Source organism: Myotis daubentonii, chromosome 11, assembly GCF_963259705.1.
Source record: "Myotis daubentonii chromosome 11, mMyoDau2.1, whole genome shotgun sequence".
Classification (NCBI taxonomy): domain Eukaryota; kingdom Metazoa; phylum Chordata; class Mammalia; order Chiroptera; family Vespertilionidae; genus Myotis; species Myotis daubentonii.
This window is the reverse complement of record NC_081850.1, coordinates 73,128,296-73,143,736: the sequence shown is the minus strand read 5'-3', so window position 1 is coordinate 73,143,736 and position 15,441 is coordinate 73,128,296. Positions and strand designations below refer to the sequence as shown.

The following is a 15,441-nucleotide window of genomic DNA, read 5'->3' as shown; positions in this document are numbered from 1 at the left end:
AAGTTGGGAGGCAATTAGGAAGGAAGGGTGCAGTGTGGCTGCACTAATAGCAGTCACAAGTATGTGGAGCTTTTGGTAGTGAATACATCACTGCTTTGTTTCTGTGTGATGTAGTGGGGGGGGGGGGCGACACAAAGCCCTATTCTTCACTGAAGTAGGAGTAACTGATTAGAATGCAAATATTTTTATATCTAGTCTTATTTTTATAAAAGTGATTTCAGATTTGGGAAGCAGAATGAGATTACCATAGACTAGTTTTTAAAAAAATTATTACCTTTTAAAGCTGGAGACTGGAAATGTAGATTATAAAAGCTCTTCAAAAAGCATATTTATGACAAAAGACTCAGAAATATTTATTTTAACTTGTCTTTAAAAAGAGTTCAATGTTTCACTTCTACAGCATCAACCACTTACCAAATCAGCGAGAATCTTGCTGTCCATTAGGTTTATATACATAATAATTCTTTTGGGCATTCATTTCTTTTTCAGCATTTTTTTTAAAAATTGATTTCAAAGAGGAAGGGGGGGGGAGAAACATCAATGATGAGAGAGAATCATTGATTCGTTGCCTCCTGCATGCCCCCTACTAGGGATCTAGCCCACAACCCAGGCATGTGCCCTTGACTGGAATCAAACTCGGGACCCTTCAGTTCGCAGGCTGACACTCTATTCATTGAGCCAAACCAGATAGGGCTTTTTCAGCATTTCTTGAGCAGTTACTGTGGTGGAATTAAAGACATGATCTCTAACCTCAGAAAGTCCTCAATCTTTGGGTCTTCCTCAAAATCATAGTTGTAGTATTTTGTGGTTTGTTTTACTTTTGGTGCTAACTTCACAATTTGAGCCTTCACACTCTTACGAGAATTACTTTTCTTACCTTGACTCTTACCTTTTTTAAAGTCAGTTCTTTCTACCATTCCTAGAGTAATTTTTTACAACGCAAATCTAATTATGAACTTACCCAGATGAAAGTCTTTTAGTCTTTCCACTGTCTATGATACAGGCAACGCCTGTGTGCCTTATACACAGTGATTATGATCTGGCTCCAATAGGGGTGTTTGCAGTGTGAGGTTCTGCCTTATTCTTCTCACCCCTTCATTCAGCCAACTGAACCTCCTGCCGTTTCTTCTGTCCAGAATGCCTTTCTCCTTTGTTTCCTCCTTAGGATGGTCTGGCACTTAGCTCCCTTTTATGGGTATGTTCACGTTGTCACTTCTAGGGAAGTTATCCTGATAGCCCTAGAAAGTGATTCTTTCTATGGTGTTTCCATAATTTACATCTCTTCTGTAATATACATTGTTTTACAGTGATTCTATCTGTCCCTCCCACTGCACTATAGCTCCTTGCGGACAGGGAATGACAACTTTTATTGTTATTTTAAAATTTCAGAATCCATAGTTTATAGCCCATTGTTTTGTTTTGTTTTTACTTTAGGTACCCTTAAATCTCTTTAGAGAGTCTGAAAGGTGTGAATGGGCATTTTCTTCCAATCTCCTAAATTGAGTTATTTTTTCCTAATCCTAACGATGAAAAAACAGTGAACACTCATTTGAATCTCAGCAGTTCTATCCACTTTGTTAGTAATTTAGATTATTATTCTTAGACCATGAACACAGATCAGACTCGAGAGTACGATGTACAGTAGGTCCTCGGGTTACGTTGGAGATCCGTTCCTACGGCGTGACGTAAGGCGATTTTCACCATAAGTTGGAACCCACCTACATAAACACCTACGTCACTCCCATGGAGCACATACACAGCAGTAATTAAGTGAAACAGTAAAAAAAAAAAAAAAAAAAAAATTTAAAGAAAGATAAAAATTCCTGACCTTTACTTGTGGTAAATAAATAATAAAAACATAAAGCACATATGTACATAAGTCAAAATGACGGAACTTTTTTTTTTAATACATAAATGGGAGATGGTGACGTAACCACGAAACGACGTATGTCGAGTCTGACGTAACCTCAGGACTGCCTGTAATGGCAAGATTACATTACTCTTAAATACTCTTCTATTGGGACAGCCCTGCTTCAAAGTCAGGGTGTGCAGATGACTGCCTGACTGGGATGTTTACTGCTTGTAGAGTTTTCACACCTTTATAGATACTTTGTCATTTGTATATGGAGGTGCTCATGCACTAGCTCCTGAATGCTTTAAAAATGCAATTTTGAGCCTCTGTTTCAACAGAGACAGTATAATTGTATAATAAGAAATTTAATACTTTGAAATCTTGCTTGCTTGAACCTCCTTCTAGGTAAGAACTCAGGGCCCTATTCTCACAGCAAGTGGCAAAAATCCTGTAATGGAGCTCAATGAAAAAAGAAGAGGTCTGAAGTATGAACTCATCTCGGAGACTGGTGGAAGCCATGACAAGCGCTTTGTGATGGAGGTGTGTACCTAGATACAAGCCAACCTGTTTTGCCCTCAGACACATAGGACATCCTGAGCTTACACATAAATAGACTGAGTCTGTTCTTGTGGCACTATTTGACTTTTGGTGTTTTCTGTGTTATGATCCATTTAAATTTAACTACATAGAGGAATTGCATGGGCTAACTTCAGAGTGTCATTCTTGATTTTAGGTAGAAGTAGACGGACAGAAATTCAGAGGTGCAGGTCCAAATAAGAAAGTGGCAAAGGCGAGTGCAGCATTAGCTGCCCTGGAGAAGCTGTTTTCTGGACCCAATGCAGCAAATAATAAGAAAAAGAAGATTATCCCTCAGGTATGAGTTGAGCATTAATAACTTTGAAAAATATTTCCATTAAGTTTCCTTTTCTGCTTTTGTGCCCTGTTAGCTTTTGTTTTTAGTATTTGTTTTTCTTGGATTTAGCGGTCTATTCTTTGGGTTAGGTTATTAATAATGTAAATGTGTCAGTAGGTCCCTGTTCCGTGGTTGTCCGAGGCAGATTATATATTGAAAAGAGAATGTTGGCATTATTGGGGGGCTTCAGGTCTCTCTTGATGAGATGGAGTGTTAAGGGATTTGGACTTGAATGAGATGTTAGCATTTGTCTGGTTTAGGGAAGCTGCCAAGAGGACTTGGGCTTACTTTCATCAGTCTGCAGATGCTTTTCCATTTCCTTTTCAGTTTTGAATTTTTGCAGCCTTTATTTTGGGTTTTCTGTTGAAGATGGCACAGTAGAACTTGACCCTGTGTTGTTTCTTCTGTTGATTGGGAATGTCAGTGCTGCAAAGGTCTGGAATAAACAAGATATTTGGAAAAGATGGCGTCCTAATTCCATGCTTTTGGATAACAGATTCTCCTAACCATTTTTTTTAATGCATTCAAAAATATTTTCTAGACATATACCATGTGGATGGTTGTGAGGGAAAAAGATACAGAAATAAATATAAGACATATTCCTTCGTGGAGAGTACTTGTGTAAAATATCTGAATATATTAGGTGATAGGAAAAAGCAATTAAAATAACTAGATTAATAGAAGGAAGCTTGGGTTATTTAAGATTGTGTGTTAAACAGTTTCTTTTACATATGCTAAGTCTATTATAGGATGGTAGAATTGATCTCATTTTATCGATGAGGAAACAGGCCGCTAAGAAATTAAGATACTGTGTGTAGCAACATAGCTGATTGATGGTAGAAGTTCCTTTTAAAACCAGGGTCTTCTCCTTCCAAAGACATGGGCATTCTACTGTTGCATATAACATCTTAAAAACTTGTTTTGTGTTTAACTTATTTTATTTACTATAATAAATTGCTTAAATTTTAGGATTCAAAATATAAACAAGACTAACTTTTACTGAGATTAAATTAAAAAATAAAGTTTAAATTGCAGAGGAAAACGTGTAGAGAGAATAAGTGGATTTTCTTTTCCTAAATTTTATAGAATATGTTCTAAATTAGGAGAAAGATGATTGTTACCTTGTTTACTTTGGTGTCTTTTTCCTATGAATTACATCTTGTAATTGGCCAGTTCATTTTTGTGCTTAAAAGCCTACTTGCAGAGACTTTTCAAGTAAGTTTAGTTTTAGTAGGAATGAGCTTAATTTGTGTGAGGTCACTCTGTTATTGCCAGATTGTTGCTTCCTGACTACTTTTGAATAAGCTGTGTTAAAAAAAAAAAAGTCTGCTTGAAGTTCACTCATTTTTAGAAATTTTCCATACTAGAAGCTATAAACCTCCTGTGTTCAGTGTGCTTGACAGCCAAGAAGCAGTCTGTTTTGGATGTGTGGGGTGATTTTTTTTTTTTAAGCCAAAAAAAAAAAATGGCAGTTCTCTGTGCATGATATATTCAACCTTGAAACTGCCTCTGCCTAGTTATACTAGCAGAGAGACTGACCTAAGAGAAGCAGAGGATGATGGTATTTCCATGTGAGATAAATGTGTGTGTGCTCTGAGATACTGTTGGCTTTATCATACAGTGAGCTTTGAGGCTCTGTCCCCTTCCCCCTTCCTTGTTTGTAGTAGGGAATATTAGTAGTTTCTAGCTCAAGTTTTTGTTGCATTATTTTACTACAAAATAAGAATAATATTTAATTTAAAACTAGATATCCTTTGATTTTTTAAAAAATTTTAGTTTTGGAAAGGGATGTTTTAGCGACCCATATTTGCTGTTACTCCTTGATTTAGTCAACTTTTCAGAGTTTTATATCTATATTCGATACTGCTCTTTGTACCCTGAAGTAAGGAGAGCAAAATGAGTATTATTTTACAATTACTAGGGCAACTCTTCTAGAGAGAGATTATGGGACTTTACCAGACTCCATGGCATTTTAGAGCAAGAAAAGACTTTAGAGTTGGTATGTGTATACATATGTACTTATTTATTTAACTAGAGGCCCGGTGCACAAAATTCATGCACTCACGGGCCGGGTGGGGGGGGGGGGTTCTCCCTCAGCCCAGCCTGTGCCCTCTCGCAGTCCAGAACCCCTTGGGGGATGTCTGATTGCCAAGGAGGTGGGAGAGGCTCCTGCCATCGCCTCTGCGCTCACCAGCCGTGAGCCCAGCTTCTGGCTGAGCAGCGCTCCCCCTGTGGGAGCGCACTGACCACCAGGGGGCAGCTCCTGTGTTGAGCGTCTGCCCCCTGGTGGTCAGTGCGTGTCAGAGCAACTGGTTCTGCCGTCGGCCGATTTGCATATTAGCCTTTTATTATATAGGATGATTGGCGCACGCCCACACACACACACCCACACACGCCCGCAATAGAAGAGGCAGGCGCAAGGAAATCGCATGACCTTCTTGAGGTCTTAGTAACTTAGAGCAGAAACTGGATCCATATCTTTTGTCTTCTGTCTTAGTCCTTTTGTACAAAAACTCCATTCCGGTTTGTAGCTTGTTCTGGGTGGTTTGTTGTTGCAGTATTTTTTATCTGTGGCCAGAGAAGTCAATGGATTTCGATCAAGTGTCTATAATTACTCTAATCTGGCCTCAGTTGAGTTTGGATGTAATTTGATACTGAAATTTGTATGTAGGAAATGAACTCTTTTTGGGTAACCCTCAAGTGAAAAGAAGTGATTTGCATATTCTTATGTACTTAGCATATTATCTAGAACAACTCTGTAAGGCAGGTGTCATTTTCATTCTACAGATGATAAAGTGAAGGCTTAAGGTCATAGACAACACACTGTCTCATCTACAGGCTCAAGTTTCTCAGAGATTATAGGATAATAGTTCTTATTTCTCTCAGTAATAAAAATGTGTTATTTTTAACAGGCAAAGGGTATTGTGAATACAGCTGTGTCTGCAGCAGTCCAGGCTGTTCGGGGCAGAGGAAGAGGAACTCTAACAAGGGGAGCTTTTGTTGGGGCTGCAGCTGCTCCTGGCTACATAGCTCCAGGTACAGTACAACCTGTAGGAGATCTGCCTCCTTTTTTGGAGGAATGGCGTCTCCTTTATTTTCTAGGATTATACTTGGTCTCTGGAAACAGGACACGGGTATAGGATGGGTGTGCACAGAAGTTGAAAGGAGAATCTACAGAATGTCATGGGTTTTCTCATGGAATTTGCCGAGTGGCTAGAGGCTTCCTGGAGGGAGTGACGGATGAGCAGTGTTGCACATAGATGAAGGGATGTTTTTTGACAATGAGGAAGCTAAAAGATGTAGCACAGATTGAGGAGCAGAGTGTATTCAGTGGGATACCGAAGACAGAAAAATAGCTGCTAAGAGGTTATTTAATTGGGGTGAAGCCTGGTCATTATTAGCGTTTCCTTAACTCAATGTTTGGGAACCATCACAGACTAAAGAAACAAAAAAAGAGAAAAAGGGGAACTTACTTACACCATGCTATATAGTCTTGCTTAGAGCTTACTATACACCAGATACTTTAAAAAAAAATTATTGATTGATTTTAGAGACAGAAAGGAAGGGGGATGGAGAGAAACATTAATTTGTTGTTCCACTTATTTATGCATTCATTGGTTGATTCTTGTATGTGCCCTGAATGGGGATCGAACCCACAACCTTGGTTTACGCTCTAATCAACTAAGCCACCCAACCAGGGCACCAATACTTTCATATAAGTGATTTCGCTTAATTGTTTCTAATCTTCACGTGTTTCCTCACATGGAAGTTATTTCCATTTTCCAGATGAGGAAACTAGGTTTAGGGAGATAAGGTGAAACAAAGAGTTGAATATAGAAGTTTGTAGTGCCAAAGTTTCTCTTTCCCATTTTACCACATGCCTTGAGGTAGATTGATAAAGGTGCCATCTCCTTGCCTTCTGTTCTAATCCATATGTCATTTTAGTGGTAGATACACACGTCCCATTAAAAGCAAGTTCTCTGCAATATTGAAAGTATGAAACTTTTAACTTGACAAATAAACTGCTAGTAATTGTTGCTCAAGATGAAATTGTCCTAAAGATTGGGTTTTATGCAGTCATTTTTTAATCTAACACTCCTAAGTTTACATAGATGGTGGGTTTTTTCCAAAGAATTAGAATAGACTATTTGGGAAGTTGTATGGATGATGGGATTTGGTAATTCTACCTTCTAGAGGTTGATCCCAGTAGGTAGGGGCTGGAGACACCCCCATTGTTTCTTGCTTGGGCTACTAGTTTATAAAAGCCTTAACTTGCCTTGGTCATATTTGTCATATACATAATAGTTCAGTTGCTCTAAAGGTGAGACATAACTAATCAAATAATCACTGTTATAGACAGAGATGATTTGATGATGGAGAAGGACATGATGCTACAAGAAGATGTAGTAGAAAACTGCTCTAGTCTGTTGGGTCCCTGAAGAAATAACACCTGAACTGAGCTTTGAAGCATGAGTAGGAGTCAACTTGGGGGAGAGTGTGGGGTGTAAGTTTTACACAGAAGAGAGCATGTGCAGAGACCTTGTGGTCCTGGTGGTAGGGAACTTGGCTCAGTTGAAGGTTTGGAAGGTCAGGATGTAATGTGGAGATCCTTGGGGTGGGGTGGGAGTGAGTTGAGCTAAAGCTGGATGCTCAGGCCCAGTCCTGGAGGCAATGGTTTAGAATTTGTTCTTAGAATCGTAACTGCAGCCAAAACCGGTTTGGCTCAGTGGATAGAGCGTCGGCCTGTGGACTGAAAGGTCCCAGGTTCGATTCCGGTCAAGGGCATGTACCTGGGTTGTGGGCACATCCCCAGTAGGAGATGTGCAGGAGGCAGCTGATCGATGTTTCTCTCTCATCGATGTTTCTAACTCTCTATCTCTCTCCCTTCCTCTCTGTAAAAAATCAATAAAATATATTTTTTTAAAAAAGAATCGTAACTGCAGTGGTATGTCGAGAAGGATTCGAAGGAGTGAAATGACAAGATCAGATTTTATTTTTCAAGATCACTCTATAGTGTGAGGAATAGATTGTAGGAACAGAAGTGGGCGTGACAAGGCAAGTTAAGGTTTTTATAAACTAGTAGCCCAGGCAAGAAACAATAGGGGTGTTTCCAGTGGGCGTAAGGAAGTAAATGGGTGGCAGGAAGTGAACAGATTGAAGGATTCCTCAGAAGCAAAATGTATGGATTTAATATGGAGAATGGAAAAGAGTGAAGTTTCCAGGATATCTCCTAGGATTTTAAGCTGAAGGAATTAGACTGGATGACTGTGCCATTCAAGAAAACAGAGAACACTGAAAGATGCATGTTAGGGACATGGGAGAAAGGATAGTCATAGTTTGGTACATTCTGTGTACAAAATTAAAACATTCTTCTGTGCATCTCACTATTTCAACTGAAATTTAATTTTTTTTTGGCCTGATTCAATGCATTGTTTAAAGGAAGCAACTTTCACGTAACAACAATAGGCAAGTTACTGAAAATAGCTTTCTTGCCTTTGATTACATGTTCCATTGGGACTTTATCCATCTGTGTCTGTGGTTGCTTAGTCTTGAACATTTACCTCCTGCTTGAGTGGTAAGCAGCCGTCGTCCGTCTAGTGGCGGTAATTGTGAAGGGAAGCATTTAGGTCTACTGTTAACCAGGCGTGTCTGCTCTGTAGCAAATTCTTTCTTATGTCATCACGTTGACCTCTCTGAAAGGCCTGTCTCCTGAAGTTGTTAAAAATGAAGCTCTCTTATAGCCTAGAGAAGATTCACATGAGGTTGGTTTAGAGTATGGATAGGTTATATGCCATTTGTGGAGGACATGCTGTGCAGCAGGGACTGTAGTTAGTATTTTTACATATGTTATTTAATTACATTTCACTGCCAACTCAATTACTACAGTAGACTATGAGGTGCAGAGACGTTAAATAACAGGTACAATTCAAAGTCACCTTGCTAGTGAGAGGTGAAGTCAGGATTAGAGCCCCAATGGTTTGTTCAGTGGCCAGTCTAATTCCTTCAGCTTAAAATCCTAGGAGATATCCTGGAAACTTCACCTTTTTCATTCTCCATATTAAATCCATACATTTTGCTTCTGAGGAATCCTTCAATCTGTTCACTTCCTGCCACCCATTTACTTCCTTACACCCACTGGAAACACCCCTATTGTTTCTTGCCTGGGCTACTAGTTTATAAAAACCTTAACTTGCCTTGTCACGCCCACTTCTGTTCCTACAGTCTATTCTTCACACTATAGAGTGATCTTGAAAAATAAAATCTGATCTTGTCATTTCACTCCTTCGAATCCTTCACGACATACCACTGCAGGTACAATTCTAAGCAATCTAACCTCATTTCTCTCTAAGGAGGTTTTGGTAAAACCCTTGAAACTCTAGTCTTAGCCAAATAGCCGCCTTTTCCTGGATTTGATGCACAACTCACTTTTTTAAGCATTAATTTCTCTTTTGGCCTCTGATACTGTTCCTACTGCTTATTTCAGCTGCATTGTGTCCTCTTAAAATAACGACTGAACATCAAAGATTAAGAACAAGATTGAGACTAAGTTGTACTTACTATCCCGAGTTTTATATGACTGAAGTGAAAAAAAATTTATCTTTCAGGAAATGTTTCAATTGGTCCCTAAAAGCAGTTTACTTATTCAGTGTACATTTGAGTGTTTTGTCTCAAACAGGAGATTTGGAACTGGCCATTCAAAGATGACCAAGACCTAACGTCTGCCCTAGTGAATGCTTGGGGTCAGGTGGGAGTAGGAACAGACATTGAGTAAACACCATGCAATGTGGTGCAAGCTGTAACATGAGTGGGCAAAGAAGTGGGAGACTTCACAGAGGAGGTGATATTTGGTCCTGATCTAAATGATGAGTTGCAGCTGGTCATTAGAGCAGTAGACAAAGGGGTTGTAATGTGAAAGTGCTTGCTTTGTTGTGGGTACAATGTGAAGGGCCCATGTACCTTCCATGCCCTTGTCCTATTTTAGAAACCAATTTTTCCTAGAAACTTACCCAAGTGATTTAGTATTTACATTTTTTAAAGTTGTTTTACTGAAAGATTAAAGATTGTAGCTTCTATTAATATAATATTTCTAATCCCTACAACACTATAAAGTAGCTTGGAAGGTTTTCCATTTTAAAGATGAGAAAACGGCAACTCAGAATTATATGTCTAAGGACATGTAAGAAACTTGTGCCAGAACTAATTGGTTCAAAATCTTCTGTATTCTTTGTATTTGTTTTTATTGACAATATGAGCCTTTTTTCTTTTTATTTTAAATTTTCAGCCTGAGGAAAGCACGGGTGAGAATAGCTTTTTTTTTTTTTAATTTATTGATTTTTTTACAGAGAGGAAGGGAGAGGGATAGAGAGTTAGAAACATCAATGAGAGAGAAACATCGATCAGCTGCCTCCTGCACACTCCCTACCGGGGATGTGCCCGCAACCAAAGTACATACATGCCCTTGACCGGGATCGAACCTGGGACCCTTCAGTCCGCAGGCTGATGCTCTATCCACTGAGCCATACTGGTTAGGGCTGAGCCTTTTTTCATAGGTACCAGATGCTAATGTCAATTTCACCACTATTTACTGAGAGATCCTGTACTGGGGCCAGGAATTCAGGCAGCAACAAGACATGGACCTTGCCGTCAAGCCCACAGCCTGACCTTTGTGCTCTCCTTAATGGCCGTTGAGGCTCCAGCCTGCTCTGTCACTGCTTTCTGGAAAGAGACTTGAACAGGTCTGTTCTCCAGCTCTGAGAATTGGTCATTTGAGTAGTTCTGAGTGTTCCTTTGTTCAACATATTATATTTAGCCAGTGCTTACTACATTCTGCTAGATCCAGGTGATGCAGAGTGTCTCTGCCTCCCCAGTGGGGAACAGAGGCAGCAAGTCGATAATATAATAGTGTGGTAAGCATAGTGAGGCAGAGACAGGCTGTTCTGTGGGTCAGGAGAGCCTGTGGACCATGCAGAAAGTTTCCACTCTCAGCAAGCCTGAAGGGATGGGTAGACTAGAGCCAGTCTGGGAATGGTTCTCATCCATCCAGCATCTGGACGAAGTCCTCAGAGCCCACAGTGCCAGGCCCAGTGGTACTTGTGAATTGGACCAGTGCCAGCTGCCCTTTGTCCTGGACTGATCTGCTCTCTCTTCTTTGCACTAGGCTATGGAACACCATATGGTTACAGCACAGCTGCCCCTGCCTATGGTATGTACACCGTCTTCCTGGTTTCTCCTATTAGCGACTCTGTCACAGCAATCCCAAGTACAGTTTGCATCTAGGGTTTCTTTCAATGAATTGGAGGATCTCAGACCTATTCATTCTAGTGACCCAACTTAAATTCCCTTTGAAAATGCCACAACCTTGTGGTTCTGGGTTTGGTTGGAGTTGCTCTTCTCTCGCTTTGCCTGATTGAAGGACTGCTTGTTTCTAATTGCCTGTTTCTGACCATACTGAAATTAAGTATTTTAAGTAGTTCTTACAGCCAACTTATACTCCATTCAAAGGCTACTGAAGGGCCATACGCAGTTTCTAGCTTGGTTGCCTGCCAGTTATGTAGCTATACTTAAGCTTCTGGTTGGAAACTGAACTATGGGTGATTGAAGTTAGGGATAGGAAATGCTCACTTCAAATTTGTAGCCATCATCCCTTACCAGAAATCTGCTTTAGAGGTGGAGTAAACAGGTCCTAGAGAGGTGATGGGCATCACCAGCAGTGTTCCCTAAGTGTTTGCTGCAGGATGTCTGTAGTACATATCAGAAAATCACAGGAGTGTCCCCTCTCCCTCCAAAAATAAAAAGTAAAAGCAAATGCAGAAGTGAACCTCAGTGGCCCTTTGGATAACTTTTGAATGAGGTTTATGTGGCAATGGAGGCAATAGGTTTGGAGTCAGTGATATGCTCTTAGACATTTTTCCTAACTCAGGTGCTACATGTTCTAGAATCAACCATCTTCAGGGTGTTTGTCATTGAGACAAGAAGGGAACAAGTGTGTATGCGTGTGTGTGTGTGTGTGTGTGTGTGTGTGTGTGTGTGCGCGCGCGCGCGCAGCCCCTGCTGGGCACACACGTTCACAAATGGGGAAGACCCTGAGTGTACTGCGGCTTGGGCTTTTGTTCTCTACATGAGCCCCGAGGCCTTTCATTATACTTTTTCTCTTCATGCATCAGCTTTTCCATTTTTGTTTGGATGAAAATTATGGGTCCTTAAGACTGCTAAATTGAAGCTTCATCTGGTTTCATAACTGTAGAAATAAGTAGAAAGCGAACAGTTTGACCTCTTTCCCCATTAAGGTAGACAATTATATCCTGGGAAGATGTGGAGAAGCTGTCAGGGTCAAATGTGTGGGGTGAGTGTCTCCAAGGCAAAGTGCAGAGGCTGGAGTTACTTCCCTTTCCCAAGTGTCCCCTCTGGCACACTCTGTTTGGGTCAAGGCTCCCCCAGATTCCCTTGTTCTCAGATTTGGGTGAGTAGGAAGTGGAGATTAATTCAAGAGTGTGCTTTCACCCAGAATTGCCTCTGAAGTCACACTGTCCAGCTCCTTTTGAGTCTGGGTATCCTGACTACTGCCCCCTTCCTGTGAGTCAGGTCTGCTCAGTGTACCAGACACGTCTGACTCACCAGCCTCAGTCACGTGTCTGAGCGACAGAGCATCTGCCCCTAGGGCAGGTCTCCTTCCATGTCTTTCTTTTGGACTCAGTCAGTCTCACATTCTTTGTAAGGTTTGCTAGAGCTCTGTTTTTCCCGTTAAAGCAGTTTTATATCTAGGCTCTAAGCTGCATTCACATTTTCCTCAGTATTTTTAATTTTTCTTTCTCGTTCCTCCCTTTTCTCTAACATTGTACTTTCACCCTGTGGCATCTGAGCCCCACAGCAGAAGGCTCTTCTCCTCCATGTGCCATATAACTGACTTCCAAAGCTGGTGAAATTTGATGCCCCCATTTTTCACATAAAAGATTTGTTTTTAAATGTTACTGTGATGCCAACCTACTAAAATGATGCTTTATTTTGGCTGTAAGGTAAATATGTCTTTTGGCCTTTGTAAAGCTGTTGCATGTGGGGTAATTTCCCTCTGATCATCTGGTGCTCTCGAATACCTGCTGTTGCTGCTTTGTGATTTCTCCATAGGTTAAAGATTAGAATAGAAATAGGAGCAGATTTCAAATCATGCTTGAGTATGCAGAAGTTTGTGAGGCCACAAGAACTCATTAATTACAAAATTAAGAAAGCAATTATTAATCTTTCCAGATTTGCCATGCCAATATTGGCACTAGCCATGAACAAGATAAGCCCCTGGTCCCGACTCCACTTGGAGCTGTCTTTCTGGGGAGCTCAGGCCTGCAGAGAACGATGTGCTTTGAATGTTGACGATCTGTGTTTCTCCTGTAAAACATGATTTGCCAAATGGAGAACCAATATGGATTTCTAGAATCACTTTAGAATATTAATCAATGGCATTGCCTTTGATCTTTAGCATTCACAACAGCTCATTCATATGAAATTGCCTTCTGAATATCATTCTTCCTGTGATTTAGCCATCTTAATTTGAAGTGGAGAATATTATCAAAATATTAAGAGCAATTTCAAAATTGAGAGATTTGTGGGCCTCTTCCAAAATGGTGATGTTGACTGACTAATCTGGAAAAGGTTAATGATAATAATTGTAAGATTTTTTTTTAACCTGGAACTTTTATTGGATTATCAAACTTATTTGGAGTCCTTTCCGTTTCTTTTCTCTGTAGGTTTACCCAAGAGAATGGTTCTGTTACCCGTTATGAAATTCCCAACATATCCTGTTCCCCACTACTCATTCTTTTAGCAAATGACAGAAGCTAATTCCTATTGAACAACAATACAGTACGATACAGAATGTTAGAAACAAAGCCTTTTTATCCTGCTTTCTTCGAACACATACTTGATCAAAATTATTTGTAAAGAACATCTTTCCTACTTTTTGATTTTAACAAATGCAAATTTAGTTCTCTAAAACTTGAAAACAAAACAAAAAAAAAAAAGAAACTAGTTCTGTGAAACGGTACCTCATTTCTGGAAAATAACTTATACCAGCCCTTCTGTTGTAGGGAAATAAGTCTAGCAGTTCAAAGCTTAAGAGGAGTATCAGATTATGTAAAATTAAATTTGTGAAGGATGTATAGTCTCAAACACTGATCACAAATAAACTGCTTTGTTGTACCCCAGAGTACTGCCTGGTTCCTGACATAGCCACTGATTCTAGCTGATTGACATGTATCTGCCCCAGGGCACTTTAAGTTGGGCTGTAGTAATTTTTTTTAATACAATAGACTTTTCATTTTACTTTGTAAATATTGAAGTGTGTAATTAAAGCCAATAAAATATGGGTTTGAATATTGTTTTAGCTTATTATTTTGATATGTTTTGGTATAAAATTATAAGGAATTGAAAACTAATAACTTATCCTAGGAAACCCATCCATTAGTAAGCAAACTGCTAAAGTAAAACCAAGGCGGTTGTGAGTCCCAGCCAGTCTCCTTACTTTGTGAGCCCTTCGTGCCCTGCTGTACAGGGGCTTCACCACGATCCGGGGTGCTCTGTTCCCCGAGCATTGCTTATCAAAATGGTGGCACCACCCAGAGATGGGAAAGGAGGAATATCCAGGATCACTTTAGTTTCAGAATTCCCTAGTTTTAAAAAATCATAAATTAATTGACCGTCACCCTCCCTTGTTCTTGTGGCCTTTTTCACTCTGTAAGACACTGTTCACTCCCTGACTTGTTCACGCAGATAGAAGATCAGCAGTTTTTCTGGGATTCATTGAAGGGTCTTCTTTTCCTCTTCAATTACATCAGAATCTAAAGCAGCAACAGGGTCCCCATAAAAACTTGCTCTTCGATTGTCCCAGTTCTTGTTGAGTGCTGCTGTGAAAAGTGACAGGTTTCAGCCATGGGTCAGCATTTATTTGTAAGACACCTGGTTAAGCTGGTGACAGATGATGACTGGGTATCATTGTGCTGTTCTGTAAAGGGCGCAGACCTAAGTCTTCCACTTGCATTCTCACCTTGTTTGAAAAGCCTATGATGTTACTAGAAGGTAATGGTTTCATTAAGGTACTCACCCCCATGGAGACAACAGTGTGGTCCCATGTTGGTATTTACAAGTGGCTGTGTCTTAAAAATGTCCGTTTTTTGTATGAAATAGCTTTCTTCTTCCCTCTTAAATTCTGTTTTTCAGAGTGGACCACTGCCCATCAGTGAGAATGGGCTTCACAAAATATGGCAAATTGATTGCCAGATTCTTTGGGACCACTAAATGAGAATGAAACGGGCAGTTTACCACTAAATGAGAATGAAACGGGCAGTTTAAAACAAATGTTCATATCACTTCTCAGACATCTATTTATTACAGTGGTTTGTTTGTTACTTCTGCTCCTTGACCTTTTGTCTTATTAGTGGTGGGTGATTCTTTAATAAAACCTCATCACTTGCTAGAAATAGCTGTGAACTTATCATTCTCATCTATGCATTAGTGGCTAGACGTAAACAGGAGGCCCATTTTGGCTGGGAAGTTTTCATTTTTCATTGATTCGTTTTGCTGACCTATGGATGAAACAGAGCCATCACTGAGAAGAAAAAGCATGGCTATAGTGTCCAATTTTATTAAATATTTACAATAGTCCTCTTGGTTTTTGGAATACTATTAATTG

General features: G+C 40.0%; 1 protein-coding gene across 16 annotated transcripts in view; it reads left to right on the top strand.

Moving 5' to 3' along the window:
* STRBP (spermatid perinuclear RNA binding protein) overlaps positions 1 to 15,441 on the top strand; it is a 142,294-nt gene that overhangs the window by 113,374 nt on the left and 13,479 nt on the right. For 11 of the 16 annotated variants that reach the window (XM_059657955.1, XM_059657944.1, XM_059657940.1 and 8 more), the window contains 4 exons: positions 2,258 to 2,392; positions 2,586 to 2,726; positions 5,678 to 5,801; positions 10,924 to 10,968. In XM_059657955.1, the coding sequence (XP_059513938.1) occupies positions 2,258 to 2,392; positions 2,586 to 2,726; positions 5,678 to 5,801; positions 10,924 to 10,968 (445 nt within the window). The other 5 variants (XM_059657950.1, XM_059657946.1, XM_059657952.1 and 2 more) reach the window with 5 other exon arrangements.